This window comes from Mchenga conophoros, linkage group LG22 (genome assembly GCF_057382185.1).
Source record: "Mchenga conophoros isolate Kocher_MC1m ecotype Shallow Benthic linkage group LG22, M_conophoros_male_GT1.1, whole genome shotgun sequence".
Lineage (NCBI taxonomy): Eukaryota > Metazoa > Chordata > Actinopteri > Cichliformes > Cichlidae > Mchenga > Mchenga conophoros.
Window position 1 is genome coordinate 10,685,414 of NC_140546.1, and position 20,572 is coordinate 10,705,985.

At 38.8% G+C, this 20,572-nt stretch overlaps 1 protein-coding gene across 2 annotated transcripts; it reads left to right on the top strand.

Moving 5' to 3' along the window:
* Nucleotides 1-3,331: 3,331 nt before the first annotated feature.
* Nucleotides 3,332-19,620, top strand: lipea (lipase, hormone-sensitive a). 2 transcript variants are annotated; one of them, XM_085262066.1, is made up of 12 exons: nt 3,375-3,409; nt 5,331-5,493; nt 7,904-8,151; nt 10,018-10,302; nt 10,805-10,895; nt 12,146-12,291; nt 12,384-12,569; nt 12,970-13,119; nt 13,281-13,425; nt 13,931-14,158; nt 16,525-16,904; nt 19,365-19,620. In XM_085262066.1, the coding sequence occupies exons 3-12, from the start codon at nt 7,912-7,914 to the stop codon at nt 19,590-19,592; spliced, it is 2,079 nt and encodes a 692-aa protein (XP_085118192.1). In that variant the 5' UTR covers nt 3,375-3,409; nt 5,331-5,493; nt 7,904-7,911; the 3' UTR covers nt 19,593-19,620. The 2 variants fall into 2 exon arrangements, with proteins under 2 accessions (XP_085118191.1, XP_085118192.1); XM_085262065.1 differs by lacking the exon at nt 5,331-5,493 and having other exon boundaries at nt 3,332-3,409.
* Nucleotides 19,621-20,572: the final 952 nt, after the last annotated feature.

Consider the following 20,572-nt stretch of genomic DNA (forward strand, 5'->3'; position numbering starts at 1 on the left):
TTTTAAGATTAGGCTTAAAACTTTCCTTTTTGCTAAAGCATATAGTTAGGGCTGGACCAGGTGACCCTGAATCCTCCCTTAGTTATGCTGCAATAGACGTAGGCTGCCGGGGATTCCCATGATGCATTGAGTTTTTCCTTTCCAGTCACCTTTCTCACTCACTATGTATTAATAGACCTCTCTGCATTGAATCATATCTGTTATTAACCTCTGTCTCTCTTCCACAGCATGTCTTTTATCCTGTCTTCCTTCTCTCACCCCAACCGGTCGCAGCAGATGGCCGCCCCTCCCTGAGCCTGGTTCTGCTGGAGGTTTCTTCCTGTTAAAAGGGAGTTTTTCCTTCCCACTGTCGCCAAAGTGCTTGCTCATAGGGGGTCATATGATTGTTGGGTTTTTCTCTGTATCTATGAAGCGCCTTGAGGCGACTTTTGTTGTGATTTGGCGCTATATAAATAAAATTGAATTGAATTGAATTGCAGTGAAACAGAGAGCTGAACCTCCACGTGTGTGCCTGCGGACTGAGCTGATAAAACAAGTAAAAGTACAAATGTGTACAAGTTACAGACGTCATTCTTAATAAAGCTACACAACACTTTTGGTGTGACTTTATATTGTGTGTTAAAGGGGATAATGGTTAGGAGGTAAAGTAGAGGATGCAGAGACAATCATCACTGAGGCAGTCTCTCCTGCATGAAGTCCAGTTGGTGGTTTTCCTGTGTGTGTGTGTGTGTGTGTGTGTGTGTGTGTGTCTGATGCCGCAAAGCTGACTATGAGCTGTAACATCCTCCATGACTGTGGTATGGAACAGATGTGGGTGTGTCCTCATCTCACGGAGGAGTCCAAGTTGTCATCAAACAAACCTTCACTCAGAAACAAAATATAAACAAATAAAATTACAGCAGTGATTTAATTACTTTATGACCTCTGTTAAAATTATTTCTACATCATTTGCTCAATATATCACAGCATTCAGGGCCATTATAAGCACAGAACGTACAGAGAAAGGTACTAAACTGAATCAATTTCAGCTTTTGTGCGTGCTTACACTTATTAGCAACACAAAGTTATGAGCACAAACAGCAGTGTAGAAAAATCCAGGCAGCTAATCCTGTTTAATCTCAGAGCTAATCAATATGCTAATATAAATGCTCATCTGTGAACTAACAGGAAAGGGAAATAGATTTTCATATGAGTTGTGGAATCACCAGTTTAAATGTCAAAAATTAATCTCTGAATTTTGAATCCATATACTTATTTCTCTTTTTGAATTGTGCTTTAAAAAACGATTTTGAACATCTGTTTTTTTTTTAATTTTGGAATTAAAAAATGTTTAAAATTTGGTTTTGAATGAGAGTTTAATTCTTTTTTGGGAAATTCATTTTCGATTTGAAGTATCTATTAATAGATTAATAATTCATTTTGAAATATTGGTTAAAAAATAATGTTTTTATTTTAAATTTAAATATTAAAAAAAAACTTTAGTCATGTTTGAATTAATAAACGAATTAAAAATTAATTTGTAAATGAATTTACAAATGTATATTTTAATATCAATATTGTACAATTCATAATTTAAGCACAGAATTCTTTATTTAAATGGCTTTCTTTGTCTTTTTTATACATCTACTAATCTGCGGGGTGTTTTTAAACTCTTCATTCAGTATTTATTCAACATTAAGATTTATATATATATATATATATATATATATATATATATATATATATATATATATATATATATATATATATATATATATATATTTCTTTACCCAAGACGAATCATTTAAAATCTTCTTAAAATATAATTAGTTATGTTTTTCTATTGTAAGTTGAGCTAACCTTGACAAAATTGGGTAGTTACTTAACTTTAATCAACTAGTTGTACAACTGCATTATTGGACATTACAGGCTTTTTCTTGCAATTGCATTACAGCCTTTTATTCCCTACAGTGTCTCAAATATGACATTGCTTCCTGCGAAATATATGTTATTGTTTTCTGTAATAAATATCAGAAAATTACAATTACAGACCACTGTGTTTTAAACTCTTAAAATCTTGCATATTGTCCGTTTTTTAAATTCTAGTAAATATTCTGTACACTGTTGATGTCCTGATAGCTGCAACTAATCTGATGGCCACTAGAGACTCCCATGGAGTGAATGTTTTAACTGTAGTACATAAGCAACCTGTCTCTGAATCTTTTTTTGATTGTTTCACTGTTTGATTCTTTTGTTTTATAATTATTATTATGACAAAAATGTTCTTCTTAAATTTGACTGTTAACAGTTTTCAGAGATTCTGAATGTTTGCAAACAAAATTACTATTAGTAGATAAACAATCATAAAAAACAACTTCTGGATTCCGCATTAAATTCCTCCTTCGATGCAATATGATTACTTTCTAACAAACATATGATTAAACAAAATCGTAACTCAATGTTTGTATATTTCTTGTTTTAATCATACTGTGTGATTCCGTACTATTCATGGTTCTTAGTTGTTTTCTGCTTATGTTATATTTATAGTTTCTAGTCTAGTGCCTTCCCTTGTTTCACTAAACTAAACGTGGAACACAGGGAAGGCACTCATGTCCTGAATGTTTCCAACACATTGATAGCATGGTTGCTTTGCTCCTGTGTCTTTTTAGGTCCCTTCCAGCTTTTTATTTTGTTATTACCCTCTTGTCTGGTCTGTCTTTCATGGGCACACTTTCTTCTCATCGGAAACATCATTCGCCCACATCAATTTCTCCAACTGCTCCAAATATGACTCAAAATTCCTTCCTTCGATTCATTATATTCGACAACACGACCCACAGTGTTTTTTCTTATGTTTGAACAGTCCCTCAACAGCCTCTTTAACACTGAAATTTTTTTTAAATCCTGGTCGCTAGTTGTGAAATTCTTGAATACTGGAGGGCAACAATTCACTCTATTACAAAAACGATATGTCCAAATGAACAGAATCAACCTTTTTGGGACCCCGATAAGAAGTGAGCCACCTTTTTTAGTAAAGACAACCCAGGGTTAATCCTCAAGTTATCTTGATAGTAGTAGTAGAGGCCTCTAAGATGAAAGAACAGAGATTGCTTTACTTTGTAATTTGTCAAGGAAGACACCAATTGCCTTGCTTGTCCTGACTGTCCTGTCACTAATATATAGTGAATAAATGTCCTAGTCATCAGAACTTTGATTTAAATCAGATTATATAATATAATGGCTGCCATGGCATCAAAATATGCAGCTCAGTATTGACAATCCTTGTTTTTATCCCACCTGTGGATTAATAATAATGCTAACTGGTGTCATGGTAGACACGTGAACGCGCTTTTCTCACATGACGTTACCCAGCATTCTGCGGGCGAGCTCACAGAGATCGTCAGAAGATCAAGGAAGAAGATGCGGGAAGGTGAGTGAAGGCATTTACTACACAACGAGGTCACATAACCGCCCACATAACATAACATCTGTCGTGTTAGGCTCATCTGCACAGTGTTATCCAGCTAAACAAACGTTAGCGACGTTTTAGGTGGTTGTATCTGTTTGTAAACGGTGGCATTTGGCAGTATTGGAGGAGGACGCGCTTACAGTCCCGAAACTTCGCGTTATGGGCGAAGTTGTCACCGGTAGCAAACTGTTGCTCGTTGTTAGCTTCGACAGTGGGCGCGTTTTCAGCGTTTAAGATATCCGGTTTGCTGTTTAAAACGCGGAATGATACAGACTGTAAATGTGAAACCAATGTCCGGGAAGACAAGTGATAGTGATAGCGGACAGAGCAGCCTGCTACCGCTGTTGCTGACAAGTGTTTGCTACTGTTAGCTGTTTAGTTTGAAAGGGGTTGCCATGTGACAAGCCAGGCTTTTTGTTTTGATAAATAAAGAGATTTAGCAGGGAAGCAAGTTTGCTCACGTCGAAAGAGGCGTGGACTCATCGTTAAACAGATGTCACCAAGCTGCCATGAATGATCATTTAGTTTAGTTTTGGTTATGTAACTTCGAAACTGAAACACGGAATCACTGTAATATTATCACAAAACCGGACCATTGCAGGTGGAACAGTGAGTCACGTTTCACATCTGGCCAGCGGCAGAGTGAAATTATAATTTAGGGTGTTGTTTCGGTCTAAGTGTTGATTGCGTTGTCCATTGATATTCGTTTACATTTTAAACTCCAGTTGTTAAAATGTAAACAAAACGGACTCATTTAGTAATGAGCAGTAATAATCCTACCTTTAGACAACATAAACTAGTAGCAAGTATTAAAATATATGTATATGTAAAAGATAAAGTAGTTGCAGTTTCATATGTGAGGAGCCATGGATGGTGAGCCACAAGCACCACCCTTTTGTGAGGTAGTTTTTGTTGTTTTTCCACAGACAAACATAGATAGATGGCCCTGTGCTGAGGATAAGTAGGCTAACATGAAAGCAGCTTCATTCAAGTTTGTGAAGGAAGGGGAAAAGGGATCTGCAGCATATGAAAGGCAGTGGTTGCCAAATAATATCAAGAGCTGCAGCTAAATAGTGTCTAAAAGCACAAAATAAGATTAATCGTCTGATCAGACTTCTGAAAAGCTCAACAGGAGAAAAAAAGAAAATGCAAAGAAGTGCAAGTGATCTCTTTTTGTAGGGTTTTCGAAGAACTTACACAGATCTTCGAAGTATAGCCATAAGGAATAAACTTTCCTGATGATGTTCCCAAGAACTGAGGTTTATTTGTGGTTGGGGTCCTAGTTACCACTGGTGTTTCTAAGAAACAGTGGAGCTGAATGATTCTTTGAAATTTCACTTTGACCTTTACATTGGGAACAGTCTCAGAAAAGGGAAGTGAACAGAGTTTTTGTTATCTGTAGGCCTGCAGCGAATCAGCAAGTATGTTATTGATCCAGACTAACCAACTAGGCTAAAACTAAAATTTACACTCAGATATAAAGCCAAATTTGGGAACTGTTTTATGTCCAAAGCCTTTTAAACAAAGACAATTTAAACCTTTAATCCCATTCTTCAATAACGAGTCATGTTGCTTAACTGTGCAGCACCTTGCATGGTGCTTTATAAACATTGCACATTGTAGTCCAGACAGTGAAGAAGAAAAACACTAAATTAATGTTAAATATGATATAAAAACATGTTACTGCAAACATGTTAATGGGTTGTTAAAAACATGACAAATTACCACCTGAAAAATGAATAAACCCTGACTAAAAAGGGTGATTTTGTGCCGTGTTTTTTGCACGCTGTTTGAAAATTCATGGCAACCGCTTCAATGAAAGTTCAAATCTAAAATAACAAAAAGATAAGTCATCCATCCTTTTTCTTCTGCTTATCTGAAGTTGGGTCATGGGGACAGCAACCTAAGCAGGGAAGCCGAGAATTCTCTCTCCCCACCCACCTCCTCCAGCTTATCAAGGGAAACGTCGAGGTGTTCCCAGGCCAGCCGCTGCATACATCGGTCGGACCAGCTTACCCAGAAGGCCTCAGCTGACTCCTTTCGATGTATGACTAGACTCCTCTGCATACATGATACGTTTATCTGCGATCTAATTTTTTCACCTTTAAAAGAACTAGCAATAATAGCGTTAACAACAAATCAGGCCGAGGTTAACAGATTTAATGTCGTTTCTCATCATATGCATCTGGTAGTAGATGGTTGCATGACATTAGGACACAACTATTTACTGGCATCGTGTATCAATTAATGTATAAAACAATTAGATTAAATGACTATTACATCTGGTACCGACTAGTGACAGTAGCAACGGTTAGTCAACTATTTGGCTAGTCACACACAGTAGTTAACTAACTACTTAAACATCTAAAAATAAAGGCAAACCAGTAAAGTTTTGCATGGGCCACTGACCTGGCACTGTAAGGCTGGGCACTGAATTATTATTAACATCAATTATTAACATTATCAGCATCTACACCATCAGAACTTTTTCTGCACCATGAAATTTTACATCAAACCGCAGGTTAAGCCTCAGTTCTGAGAATGCTGATGTACTCGCTTTTCTTCATTGCACATGCTCATTTATAGGCTTGCAAACTCACTTATTCACTACCACATGTAAACACACAGACAACACACACCAAATCTACTTCATCCTGAAGATATAATAATGTCAGAACTCTTATTTTTCCATCTGTTAATGTAAGTATGTATACCTATTTTTATCTAATATCACCATACTTCAGATTATTTAATTTTGCATTTAAGAAAATATTTTCTTAAGAAATATGTTTTTGATATGGCACGCAAATACAGCAGTAAGGTTTTTTTTGACAAATGTGGATTGCAGTGAAACTAATAAAAATATTGCAATGTCAAAAATCAGCAGTTCATTTTACTCTGTTGAATATTTATTATTGCTCAATTAGCGATAGAATAGCTGATTACTATAATCTATAGCTGCAGCCCTTTCCTCTGTGCGAGCTTGTTTCTAACTGCTGTTTAGTGGGCTTTGCAGGCAGATGTGCATCACACTGCAGCCCTTATAGCATTAAAATATTGTGAGAAGCCTAAAGGTCATCTCTCTAAGGCACGGAGTGCTGCCCAGAAATGGAAAAACACAATCGACCATGTGTCAAAACTGCGACAAAGCTTTCAGTGTTTATGAGCATCTCCACATTTGGCACGGTGTCCCGATTTCACTCTTCGCTGCAGGCTCTGCGCTCTGACAGCTGCTGCTGACATGAAAGATTTTACTTTTCTTTTTTTAGTAAAGCCACACCACACACACTGGTCCATTGTCTCCATGATCATTTCCACAATGGCTTTTAATGTAGCACGACGATGCATGTTAAACTGTGGAGTGCAGGATAGCAGTTTCTATTCCTGCTTTATGACACATGACTGTTAAATTGAAATAATCCTAATAAAAAATTAAAAGCATTCCAACAAGTGCTACAGCAAACATAACGGGTGAACAGATGGGCCCATAGATCAGCTCTTTACCACTGACAGCCGATCCAGCTTTTGTTAGTCGGGATTGAATGGGTATCAGATCCAAATCGAATTGGTGCATCCATGGTGGACAATCCCACGACACTTTGGGTAACCCTGTGTATGTAGTTTGTTTCCTTTTTTAGTTGGAAGTTTGTTTTTTGTTTCATGTTTTGCAAAGTTCTGTGTTGGAGGTTGTTGAACTCCAAGCCTCAAGGTCTGGTGTCCTGCAGGTTTTAGATTTCACCCTGCGTCAACACACCTGAATCAAATGATTAGTTCATTACCAGATCTCTGGAGGACTTCATAACGTGTTGTGAACGTAATTTAGCCATTTAAATCGGCTGTATTGGATCAAGGACACATTTAAAACCTGGAGGACACCGGACCTTGAGCCCTGGAGTTCCCCGACCCACAGCTAAATCATCAAATGTAAGACATCATGCAATGTGTCGTTGTCAGGGAAGGTAAATAGTGTTGTTACAGCAAAGATGTTGCAACGTGACATTGTTATATTACTTAAACATTTTTTTCAAGATTAATTGCTGACAATATGATGCAGCACAGACCCAATGGCCAGTACACTACTGGATACCTTCCCAGTTATATTATAATAAAGGGCGTGAATTCATTTCATTTTCATTTGGAGATGCACCATCTTTGCCATTACAGAAGTCTTCCACAGATTTGTTTATTATTTTGTGACTGCCACGTTTTCTCCTTATCTTTATTGCTCTTTATTGCATAACAGTCAGCTGCTCTCATGAGGTCAGTTGAACTTCAACCCTTGAACAGAGTAATCACTGGCAATGAGATCACTGCGATCTTTGGGCTTCCCCTAAGTCTTTTATTTAGATGTATAAAGCGCACATCAGAGGTTTGCTGTATCGACACAGAGAGCTTCAAATGAATGACAAGTTTCACTCGGCGGTCTCTTCTTCTTTCTCTCTCTTTCCTTCACAGCCCCAGAAATGGATTACGAGGTTGTGTTTGCAACCTTGGAGAAAGTGTGCCAAGACAACATCTCTGTTTTTTGCGGGCCTTCTCGTTTGCCACACGACACTGCTGTTGAGCGTCTGGTCACTTGTGTGAAACAGATTCAGGAACATGGTCGAGCCCTGGAGCCTGTAGTAACCAGCTTCACCGCCGTCTATCACCATTATGACTTTGATGCACAAACACCCGGGAATGGCTACCGCACGCTGGTCAAGGTATGACGGTGGCTGGACCGTGTGTGTTATGTGACTAACAGTGTGTTTGGTTTTTCACATCTTTGGTTTAAATCATTAGAAAAAAATCTGTTTATTAGATTGTAGGTTATTGCATTTTAACAACAACAACATTTTAATATTTGTATTTCTGCAAATATTAGAAGTGTGGGGTTCACATGATTCAAGTACAGATTCACTCATTTTTATTGATCTATTTATCCATTTTCTTCTGCTTATCGAGTTCAGGATAATGGGAGGGTTGGACCTTATTGTTTTTGCTGAGTTAACATATTTTTCCATTTAGGTTTTTCATTTGAGTTTTTTTTTTTTTTCAAGTTTATAGAAATTCAGCAACAATATAAAAATATCAATTCAGTTCAGGAGATCTTTTTTATGTGTAAACCTTAAATTTAAAAAAAATCTGTTGATATCTTGAGTTATACAGACACTCCTAAAGCATGAGAAATAGTAGACATTGTGCATAGGAATAAAACAAATTAACAATTAACAAACAAACTAAGTAATGCAAAAGTCTGTAGAAGACTGACAAAATATGATATCAGTCTGATTAATTGTCTGCAGTGAGTTAACCCTTTAAGACCTACCATAGAACCAAGTCCGCCAGAGCTTACTTTATATTTTTACATGCTGTGGAGCCATTTTAGGGAATATTTCAAGTTGCTATACATCAATACAACTGTTATAGCCCAAATTTTAATAATATGTATGCATTAAGTCCATAGTAACTACATAAATTGCAAAAAAGTGCAATAAACTACAAAATAATTGAAAATCGTTTTTGTTTTTTTTACATATATTTCTACTTCGAGAAATTTAAGAGGCTTATCCCTCAAAACTTTAAATACAAAAAAGTTGCAAAAAAAAGTTTACAACAACAGGAAATTTATTTTGAGTGTCTTCATAATTTTATTTTTGAGATACACCAATTTTTATTTACTGCAGAAGAAACTAAAATAAATCCTATAATGCAAATTTGCAAAGAAAACAGCATGTGCATCAAAATAAACGATTTAAAGCAGTTCAATTTGAGTTCTAGGCATCCCAGAAACTATTCAGAAAAGCATGAAGTCTAACATGACTTTTAAAAACACCAGTATAGGCTTATAAGGCCTATAAATAAAAAACTACATTTTCTGTGAAAATGACGTCACTTCCGGTTACGGGCAGGTAATGGCGGACATGCGATAGTTCGCGCTGACGTCAATGTAGGAAGTGTTATTAACAGCTGATTGGATCGGCAAAGCCTGTTTCTGGAATATTATGTTTTTGTTCCTGCAAGCGCTTTTTATGCAATTTTTGCAAAGCTTTATGTGGAAGGAAAACGTGACCTAGGACAAGCTGATGGCATAAGATGTAAGTACAACTCCTCCGGTTTTATATGCAAAAAAATTATTGCGCTAGCTTACGCGGTTCCGGTTCTACAGGGTTTTAAAAATAGTTACGCAAAACGGAGCGTGCCCGCTCCGACCGGCTTTAAAGGGTTAAAGTACAAACTCTGCAAATTGGAAAACAACCACAAAATTCTTTAATGGTTTAAAAATGGTTGACTTCCTGTGTGGTTTAAGGTTTGGTGGTTACACTACTGTGAAATGTAGTTCTTCCTTAAGTTTATACAGTAGGTACCAAGATTGAACCAAGATTAAAACAATCTTAAATTTTCATAGGTTTTGGAGCACATCATAAATGTTATAATAATCACTACAGATATAAAAAGCCCATCATCTCAGTGTGTGATTGGGCTGCATGAGAGCCTTTTTTAAAATTAACTATATTTCATGAAAAGCCATAATAAACATGTGCATTTCATGTATGCCTTCCAACCTCTCATCCTGTTGTTTCTTTCAGGTCTTGGAGGCTTGCCTTTTGCACATCATCCACAAAGCCCGTTACATTGCCTCCAGTTACAGCAACCCCTTCTTCAGGGTTGACCACAACACGTCTGAGATGGAGGCGTACTGCAGCGCCCTTTGCCAGCTCCGAGCTCTTCTCCATCTCGCCCAGCAGCTGATCAACGACAACGACTGCGGCCAGCTGTACTCCCTGCAGGACAAGGACCTGAGCCGCAGCTTTGTGCAGGAGTACTCCTCCATGCACAAAGCGTGTTTCTACGGCCGCTGTCTGGGCTTTCAGGTCAGCCAACAGTGGAGACATATTTGTAATCAACTTTGTTTTATTATATATATATATTTTTTTGTTGGTTTGATTTGTCAATTCTGCCACCTGCAGCCCTGCAGTAGGTTTTAGACTTTTCCCCTAATAAAAACATGACAAGGATTTTAACTGCGATTTAATTTCTGGCAGCTTAAATTACATTTATTTTTATTATTTAGAAATAAAAGCAAAGGCTTCACAGACTATCATTAAGTACTGTAATATAGGCTCATTACGCTTACTATATGCAGATTAGGCAAGTTTACACTGGGCCCCATGAACTAAGGCCCAGCCACCAGATGCTCCTGGGCCTGGTTCCAGGGCGAGCCTCTGGTAACCCTGTCCCAGGCAGGGTGAACCGATCCCTAGGTCTTTCACACAAGTCTCTTATGTTTTGTGGTGGTAATTAATACTTAAAAATAAGTAAGAGCCCTGTCTTTTGAATGTATTTATTAAATGCCCCTCTTATTTTGTTTCACAGTACTCCCCTTCCATTCGCCCGTTCCTGCAGACTGTTGTCATAAGTATGGTTTCATATGGAGAAACCTATGGTAAACAACAGTCAGGCTTAGGTGAGGTTTTTTTTATTTTATTTAGGATGTTGTCAAAAGTTACATTTCCTTCTTCTGAATGGGCATTTTTACCTTTAACTAGGGCTGCTCAATTAATCGAATTTTAATCACGATTACGATCTGGGCTTTCAACGATCATTAAAAATGACTGAGCCGATTATTAGCCCCTCCCTCATTTATCCGCGACACCTTAAAGGCCGTCTGTGAAAATATTGTCGGGCATAAACCGGTCCGTGGCGCAAAAAAGGGTGGAGACCGCTGATTAAGAGGACCCGAGGGAAGCTCGGAAAGCTAAGCAGAAGTTATTTGGAGAGTGACTGCCGTTGGTTGAAAAGAGAGTTAAAAAAAAAAAAAAAACTTCAGTGGTGTTGCACACTATTTTATATTATTTTTTAAAGTCATTGTTAACCCTTTAAAGCCGGTCAGAGCAGCACGCTCTGTTTTGTGTAACTATTTTTAAATCCCTGTAGAACCTGAACCGTGTAAGCTAGCGCAATAATTTGTTTTGCATATGAAACCGGAGGAGTTGTACTTACATCTGATGCCATCAGCTTGTCCTCGGTCACGATTTCCTTCCACATATAGCTTTGCAAAAACTGCATAAAAAGCGCTTGCAGGAACAAAAACATAATATTCCAGAAACACGCTTTGCCGTTCCTATCAGCTGTTCATAACACTTCCCACAGTGAAATGATGCACATGCTGTTTTCTTTGCAAATTTGCATCATAGGATTGTTTTTTGTTTTTCCTGCAGTATATAAAAATTGCTGTATCTCCAAAATAAAACTATGAAGACACTCAAAATAAATTTCCTGTGGTGGGAAACTATTTTTTTGCAACTTTATTGTATTTAAAGTTTTGAGGGATAAACCTCTTAAATTTCTCCAAGTAGAAATATATGTAAACAAAACAAAAACGATTTTCAATTTTTTTTGTAGTTTATTGCACTTTTTTGCAATTTATGTAATTACTATGGACTTAATGCATACATATTATTAAAATATGGGCTATAACAGTTGTATTGATGTATAGCAACTTGAAATGCTCCCACAAATGGCACTACAGCATGTAAAAAAAATAATATAAGCTCTGGTGGACTTGGTTCTATAGTAGGTCTTAAAGGGTTAAATAAATATCGTCAAATAATCGTGATCTCAATTTCAGTGAAAATAATCGTGATTATCATTTTTGCCATAATCGAGCAGCCCTACCTTTAACCATCTTTAAAATAAGTATCTGTCCTCCTTTAGGAACAGCAGCCTTGTCTCTCCTCACATCAGGGAAGTATGTTATTGATCCAGAGCTCCGGGGCGCTGAGTTTGAGCGCATTACCCAGAATCTGGACATGCAGTTCTGGAAGTCCTTCTGGAACCTCACAGAGTCCGGCCTATTAACAGTAGGCAGAATCACAGACTCCTTCTTTTGCTTGTCTTTTACCTAAAGTTATCTTCAGCATTTGAACTTTCTTCCATTTCTTACTCTTTTCAGGGCTTCAACAGAATAGCCTCCAAACAAGTGCAAGTAAACTTCACCATGACCGTGCCTCCAGTCACTCTACGCCTTCCTCTGGCCTCCGACCCCAGGCTCTCTGTCACCGTGTCACCTCCAATAGCTCACTGGGGCCCCGGGCCAGTCCACATGCGTCTGATCTCCTATGAACTCCGAGAAGGACAGGTGAAGGTCAACAACTCGTAGAGTAGAAGAAGAAGAAAAAAGACATTTTATGTAGAGAAGGCATTTAAAAGACTATAATATGTAAATACAGTTGTTGACACGACTGACCAATATGGTGAGGATCAGACTTTTTACAGAATAAGCGCAGTAAATAAATTCTGTATTTTTTGTATTATGTGTTTTTGAGATTGGATAAAACTAGTAGAGCTATTTTAGTAACCAGTAAAATTTGCTTATGGATGGGCAATGAAAAATGAGCACAGGGGAAATATTCAAGGTTTTCATTAGAGAGCTGCAAAAATGTGATTGTACACATGCTGAAAGATGACTTCTGTTAAAAGACTTGATTGCTTTGTTTCCTTTATTTTATGATCTCATTCCTCATCCTTTCACTTTACAGGACAGTGAAGAGCTTCTAGTTTTGTCCCGTGCTAAGCCTCCCCCCATCTCCACCCATCTGCCCTGGGTACAGAAACAGCCTCGCTCCCCCTGGCTGCTCATCCACTTCCATGGAGGGGGCTTTGTGGCCCAGACTTCGAAATCTCACGAGGTACAAAACAGAAGACAGACTTTTTTCTTTTTTATCTGTCATAGCTGTTCTGATTAATTCTACTCAAATTCCAATGATAATAATAGTAACAGGTAGCACTAGATCTTGCATTCCTGTGAAAATAAATTAATCGCATGCCTTTTAACCCACTCGTGTTGCAGAACTATCTTCGCAGCTGGTCGAAGGAGCTGAATGTCCCGGTCCTCTCCGTCGACTACTCTCTGTCACCTGAAGCACCCTTTCCCAGAGCTCTAGAGGAATGTTTTTACGCCTACTGCTGGGCACTGAATAACTGTCACCTGCTGGGTCAGTGTGTGTTATCTTACTGTAAAGCTAAACTCATTGTAATTCATGGACCACATGTTGCCTAATTTGATTTAAAGTGGGGCAAACCAGTAAAACCAGTCCATAATGACCTATTTTTTTCAAATTTCGTCTTTCTTATAAGTTTTTCTGAGAATTTTTGAAACTGTTCATGAACCCCAAAGCCAAGAAAGCCATAAAATCATCCTTTACCCCACTCTCTACTTTTTATACTTTAGGAATTTTCTCTTGTTTAATTTTTTCTCATGAGAGATTAATTTAAAAACAGATGATAAATAGTCTGAGATATCTTAAGTTAAAAAAAGTACACAACAGTACACCACACATAAATGACTGCATTTACTGCAAGTAGTAGATTGAGCACTAGATTGACAAAATCATGGCAGGAAGTATTTTTACAGTTTAAAAATATCACAACAGCACATCTGAATCTGCAGCCATGGCCCCAAAGAATTATTGTGGGAATTATTTTTGTTTTTATTGTCAGGCTCCACTGCAGAGCGAGTTTGTCTGGCAGGCGACAGTGCTGGAGGGAATCTCTGCATCACCGTGTCCATGAAGGCCATATCCACCGGCATCCGAATCCCTGATGGCATTATGGCCGCCTACCCCGCCACTTTGCTCACCACCGATGCTTCACCCTCCCGCCTGCTCACTCTCATTGACCCGCTGTTGCCTCTAGGTGTACTCACCAAGTGCATTAATGCTTATGCAGGTATGTGTGTGTGCAGGGCGTGTGTGCCTGCATGGAGATCAGGTGTGTTGTTTTACAGATCATTTAACACAAGTACATCCAGGTGCCACCTGACAAGAACACGGAATATTAAGAGGATTTATGTATAAACCGTCAAATGCGGGAGGAAAAACTTACGATTTGTCTGCCCTGTCAAACTTCTAATTAAGCATGTACTAAAAACAAAATCCGTGTCTACCTTCGATTTAATCTTCATTGCACCGCCTAGATGTCTTCCTGTTGTCAGCCACGCATAACTGCCAAAGCAAAAACTGGAAGGTTTCAGTCATGTGACCTGTTGTTCACTTGTTGTTAATTACCAAAAACAAAGACATGTATTTATCACCATCATTCTAATAATATAAGTGTTTCATGCTTTGTCTGAGTGGACCTGTACTATATGTGGTTCTGCTTTTGCTGTCATACCACAACCATTTTTAAACCGGGAAATAAAGACATCATTTCAACAATGGCCGCCCCTCCCTGAGCCTCATTCTGCCAGAGGTTTCTTCCTGTTAAAAGGGAGTTTTTCCTTTCCAGTGTCGCCAAAGCGCTTGCTCATAGGGGACATCTGATTGTTGGGTTTTCGCTGTTTTCTCTGTATTATTGTTGGGGTTTAGCCTACAAAAACAATGTAAAGCGCCTTGAGGTAACTGTTGCTGTAATATGGCACTATATAAAGAGAACTGAGTTGAGCTGAGTCTGCTGGCAGACTGGGCAGACTGGGTATAATTTGGTATATTTAATGAAGCCATGCAAACATTTTCCTTAATATCTGTAAATATATTTACAAGTTACATCCTCATGTAAGTTGTAGCCGTCATAGATTCAGGATATACCTACTTAATAAACAACCTTAAGCTCTGTTAAAAACTGGAACCAAACAATTTTACACTTAATCCAAGTGTCACAATCTAAAGCCAAAAGCACATTTTTTTTCTATAAGCATCAATATCATGGGATATACTAGCAGCCCTGCACCAATTTAATGTCTGTGATGCAGAGTAACAAAAACCAGCACTGGTACTCTGGAAGTTTGATCTGCTTTCTGATCATTTCCAGATAATTAACTTTTAAAAAGATCATTTTGGCTAAAATTTGAAGGCTTGTATAGGCAAATTAGTCAGCCGGCGTAGAGACGAATCACAGAATCTATTATTAAAAACGTACAGAGCAGATTACATCCTGGCTGTCTCAATGCATTTTAGAGCTGAATGTCAATGTGACGGTTGATACACACAAAGGAGCTGCAGCAGACGTGATGAAGCCTGCTCGTCAGTTATGAGCAGCAGAGATCTGGGTGTGTTTATTAGTGCTCTGGAATGTAACTGCTGTAAAACAGTCTGAAAATAACGCATTATTTTTATGATTCACCGCTTTGTTTTTACTGACACTGCTCCCTCTCTTTATTTATTTTTTGGCTCACTCCACCACTGCCTCTCATTCTCTGACTTCATTACTGGCGTAATAAGCCAAAAGATAAAGCCAGCACAGCCTCACCAATCCATTAATGCTCATATTTCACATATCTTACATTTGTTTTGCTGTTCTTCATCTGGTTTCTTTTAGGTTCCTGAGTTGTTGTTTTTTTAACGATGGCACTTGTTGCGTTTGTCTTCTTGCACCCAGCTGCACCCAAGAAGTGTTTCAGGGTCAAAAAGAGACTGAGTGTTGTAATCCCCCAAGACTCTATTGGTATACAGACAATAGTACATCTAGATTTAAATCAAGGTGAAAATGAGAAGACTTACTGGAATAAAGTCTCAAAGTTGTAGTTGGGTAGTAGTTGTGATACAACTGTTCACGATCATCAGTTATATTTGAGACTGAAGCAGAAGGTCTCTGTCAAAGATAATCCAAGAGTTATTCAATAGATGTTCGGTGGATTTAATACCAAGTGCTTCTGAAGCTGTTTTTTCAGTTGTTTTTCTCAAGTACAACTTACTAACCGCTGAAAAGACTTTGAAATACAACCCTCTTATAACCATACAGTGCTCTGTATAGTTACACAGTCAAACCCTCTATCTACCTCTCATCCATGGCCACTTTAAAATCACTAATAGCATGTTTTTGGACTGTGGGATTGAGCTGGATACAGAAAGCCTCAGTTCATATGTGACAAATTCTTCTCATGTATAAGCAATAGAACACCCTCTTTTTAAAGTACCTTAAAAAGTACTTGTAAAACTCTTAGGTATTGGGCATATCTGCTGATTTGTAGTTCAGTGGATATTCTCTAATAATTCACAAGTGTGTGCCAGACTCGTGTGTGGGTTTTTTGTTTTTGTTGTTTGTTTTTCTTTACGGTTGCTGTTTCCTCTGCTGACTAAACGTTGGTATCCTCTCAGGTATAGACTACCAGACGGTGCAGCCTGCAATGGGGAGCAGCACTCTGAGCACTCTGAGTAGAGACACGGCCATGCTGCTCAGTGATCTCACTCAGGGTGCCTCTAACTGGATCCAGTCCTTTCTGGACCCAAGGCGGACTTCAGGTCGCTCGCTCTCCCGCTCGTCTTCACAGAGACAGACTGAAACCCACATGTCCAACCAAGCTTCCGTACCCAACTCTGGAGCTCAGCTTTGTTACCCACAAGGCTTTGAGCCTCTGCGCTCTGAGTCTCTTGCTATGGTTAACCCAACATCCTGTCCAGTTATAAAGAATCCATTTGTGTCACCCCTGCTGGCTCCCAACAGCATGCTGAAAGGCCTGCCACCTGTGCACATAGTGGTAAGAAAGGAGATGGAAAGAGTTCATGTTTAGATTAGGATTTGGGCAACTTTTGGAATTTCTAGCCATAAAACTCGATTTGTTGTCACACAATAGACACCTCTGTCTTTTTCTTTAGTTGATCAGTTTTGCCCATGGGCTTCACACTCATAGACATCCAGTATACATGGGTGTATACATATATTCGCCCATGTATACTAAAGGCTGCCCAAAGTATATTTGAAACTAATGTTTTTCTTTACTTAATTATCACTCTAACCAGTGGATAACAACAATCCCCACACTTTTATTTTGAAGTTCAGTCACTGCTTACTAGCGGTGGCCTTCTTGACTGGTTCTCCATGCATGGGGTTAGATCGATGAGCGGGTCTGTTGCCTCTTTTCCACTAGTGCCTTCTCTGCTCGCCTTGACTCAACTTGAGAAAAGTCCTGTGATGTCATCTGTGTCTGACACAAACAACAAGTGACAATGGAGGACATCGAGACGATATGGTATACAGTGGCTTGCAGAAGTATTCGGCCCCCTTGAACTTTGTCACATTACAGCAATTTTATTGGAATTCCACGTGAAAGACCAACAAAGTGGTGTACACGAGAGAAGTGGAACGAAAATCATACATGATTCCAAACATTTTTTACAAATAAATAACTGCAAAGTTGGGTGTGCGTAATTAATCAGCCCCCCTGAGTCAATACTTTGTAGAACCACCTTTTGCTGCAATTACAGCTGGCAGTCTTTTAGGGTTTGTCTCTACCAGCTTTGCACATTTAGAGACTGAAATCCTTGCCCATTCTTCTTTGCAAAACAGCTCCAGCTCAGTCAGATTAGATGGACCACATGGCTTGTGGCAAACTGAAAACAGGACTTCTTATGGTTTTCTGTTAACAATGGCTTTCTTCTTGCCACTCTTCCATAAAGGCCAACTTTGTGCAGTGCACGGCTAATAGTTGTCCTATGGACAGATTCCCCCACCTGAGCTGTAGATCTCTGCAGCTCATCCAGAGTCACCATGGGCCTCTTGGCTGCATTTCTGATCAGCGCTCTCCTTGTTCGGCCTGTGAGTTTAGGTGGACGGCCTTGTCTTGGTAGGTTTACAGTTGTGCCATACTCCTTCCATTTCTGAATGATGGCTTGAACAGTGCTCCGTGGGATGTTCAAGGCTTGGGAAATCTTTTTGTAGCCTAAGCCTGCTTTAAATTTCTCAATAACTTTATCTCTGACCTGTCTGGTGTGTTCTTTGGACTTCATGGTGTTGTCGCTCCCAATATTCTCTTAGACAACCTCTGAGGCCATCACAGAGCAGCTGTATTTGTACTGACATTAGATCACACACAGGTGCACATTTAGTCATTAGCACTCATCAGGCAACGTCTATGGGCAACTGGCTGCACTCAGACCAAAGGGGGCTGAATAATTACGCACACCCCACTTTGCAGTTATTTATTTGTAAAAACAAAAATGTTTGGAATCATGTATGATTTTCGTTCCACTTCTCACGTGTGCACCACTTTGTGTTGGTCTTTCACGTGGAATTCCAATAAAATTGATTCATGTTTGTGGCTGTAATGTGACAAAATGTGGGAAAGTTCAAGGGGGCCGAATACTTTTGCAAGCCACTGTACCTACTGCTCTGTGTATTGCTTTTTGTCTGACGTATGAGCCACATTGTTCGTTTTTATTCTGGTCTTCGAAATGCTGGTTTTGTTTTTTTGTGAAGGAGTTGCTCTCATGACTCATTGAGTGATGCCATTGATTGGACAATCAGTGGCATGCAGTCCATTGACGTCACCTTTTCAGATCAACTTCGCTCATTTGAAATCCCGGTTGAGCAGGTACTTAAAGTACCTGTTACCAAGTACTATCACTTATTGGAAAACCCTAAAAACTGAGTTGAGCCGAACTGAGTAGGTACCACTGGAAAAGGGCTATTGTGTTAGTCTTTTGACAGACTGTCTATTGTGTACCCTGTCTCTGTCCTATGACAGTTGGGATGAGCCCCAGATCTCTCGCCTGAACAGAAAAAAATAGGTGGAATAGAAAAACATTGATTATGACTCCAGCAGAAAGACATAACAAGAGAGTGTTTCTAAAGCAACTTTATTGCTGTGGCTGGCTCAAAAGGCTGCAGAACAGGGAGGCACATGGAACACATTTAGATACATTTAGAAAGGGTAAAAGAAAAGTTTTGTGAGAGGAACGAGGAGAAAATTTGACCACAGGCAGAGGTCCAATCACATGTGCTTCGAGATTGTCATTTGAGACAATATGTAGCACTCACAGATCATTGGTAGCTGAGTCACACAGTGGCTCAACGGGACAGATGCTCTAGAAAATGTACTAGATACAAAAGGCACTTTTAACATTTAGCTTACTTGATTTCTCCTCATAAAGTCCAGTGTGAGTTGAACTGCAGTCTATTACTCACAGCAGAATTTGAATTGACTCTTCCTCCCACGCAGGCCTCTGCTCTCGATGCCCTGCTGGACGACTCTGTGATGTTTGCCAAGAAGCTTCGAGACATGGGCCAACCTGTGAGTCTGACAGTGGCGAAGGACCTCCCACATGGCTTCCTCAGCCTGTACCAGCTCTCCAAGGAGACGGATGTGGCTGCAGAAGTCTGCGTAGCACGAATAAGGGAGGTTTTTGAGCAAGAAAACCCACCGCACGATCTTGTGGAAGAGACTTAATTAAACATGTGTTAAGAGTGCCAACTTATCGGGATGACTGGTCCAATATTCTTGGGACTTCTAAATAAAGAAAAAAAGAGAGAGAAAGATCTGACAGAAAAGTGAAAAAGAAACAAATGAGGAGGAATTACAAGCACAAAGTGGAGGAAGCTTTGTCGTTCTGCACTTTAACCCCGCACAGCGTTTTCTGTAGGTAGTCGCGTTCAAGAGAACCACTGAAAACTTCTTACAACCAGCTTTAATAGGATCCTAATAATAATAATAACGACAAAAAACATAGTTATGAAGTATTTTTCTACCAGGATTTACATGTTTACAATCTGTTGAACATTCAGAGTATCACAGACTGACAGAAATTTTACTCAGAAAATCACAATAACCAGCTCTTGTAGTAATTTATCACCTGATGGAAGATTTCTGAAGTCAGTAAGCTGCTGTGCCTAAAATTCAAAGCTGTCTAAACATATACGATCTATGTTAGAAACACTTTATTTCACAATGCCTACGTCAAACTGACCGGTGTTAATGGTTTACTTGTATAGGAATCACCTTCCAGATGCACTGTAGTATTATTATTATTATTATTATTATTATTATTATTATTATTATTATTGTTATTTGGATAAGGTGTGTCATCTGTTTTGGGTTGTTGGGTTTTTTTGTTGTTTCTTTTTTTTACAGTTTGTTACATGTTTACTTACCATTAAAAAGGCCATCACCTTGTATTTACCAGCAGTATCTGGTACCAGCGTGAAAGTAACTTTATAAGGTGTAAATTAACTGTTTTATCATGTTGTTATTCTTTCACAACTGTTGAATAAAACTACACTCTGAAGTTTTTGCATTTGCATTTTTTTTAATGAGGTGCATGGTGATAACTCAGATTAGTGAATCTGAGCATTACCTGTCCTTCTTCAACGTTAGGTGTCACAGATGTTGACAGGAAGTAAACTTGCTTTTGATTAGTTTAAATTCAATGT

Excerpts from the sequence above, each read along its gene's own strand:
- lipea (XM_085262065.1), top strand. Across the intron at positions 12,292-12,383 it reads CAGAGTCCGGCCTATTAACA|GGCTTCAACAGAATAGCCTC; the intron begins GTAGGCAGAATC and ends TACTCTTTTCAG. Across the intron at positions 12,570-12,969 it reads ATGAACTCCGAGAAGGACAG|GACAGTGAAGAGCTTCTAGT; the intron begins GTGAAGGTCAAC and ends TTCACTTTACAG.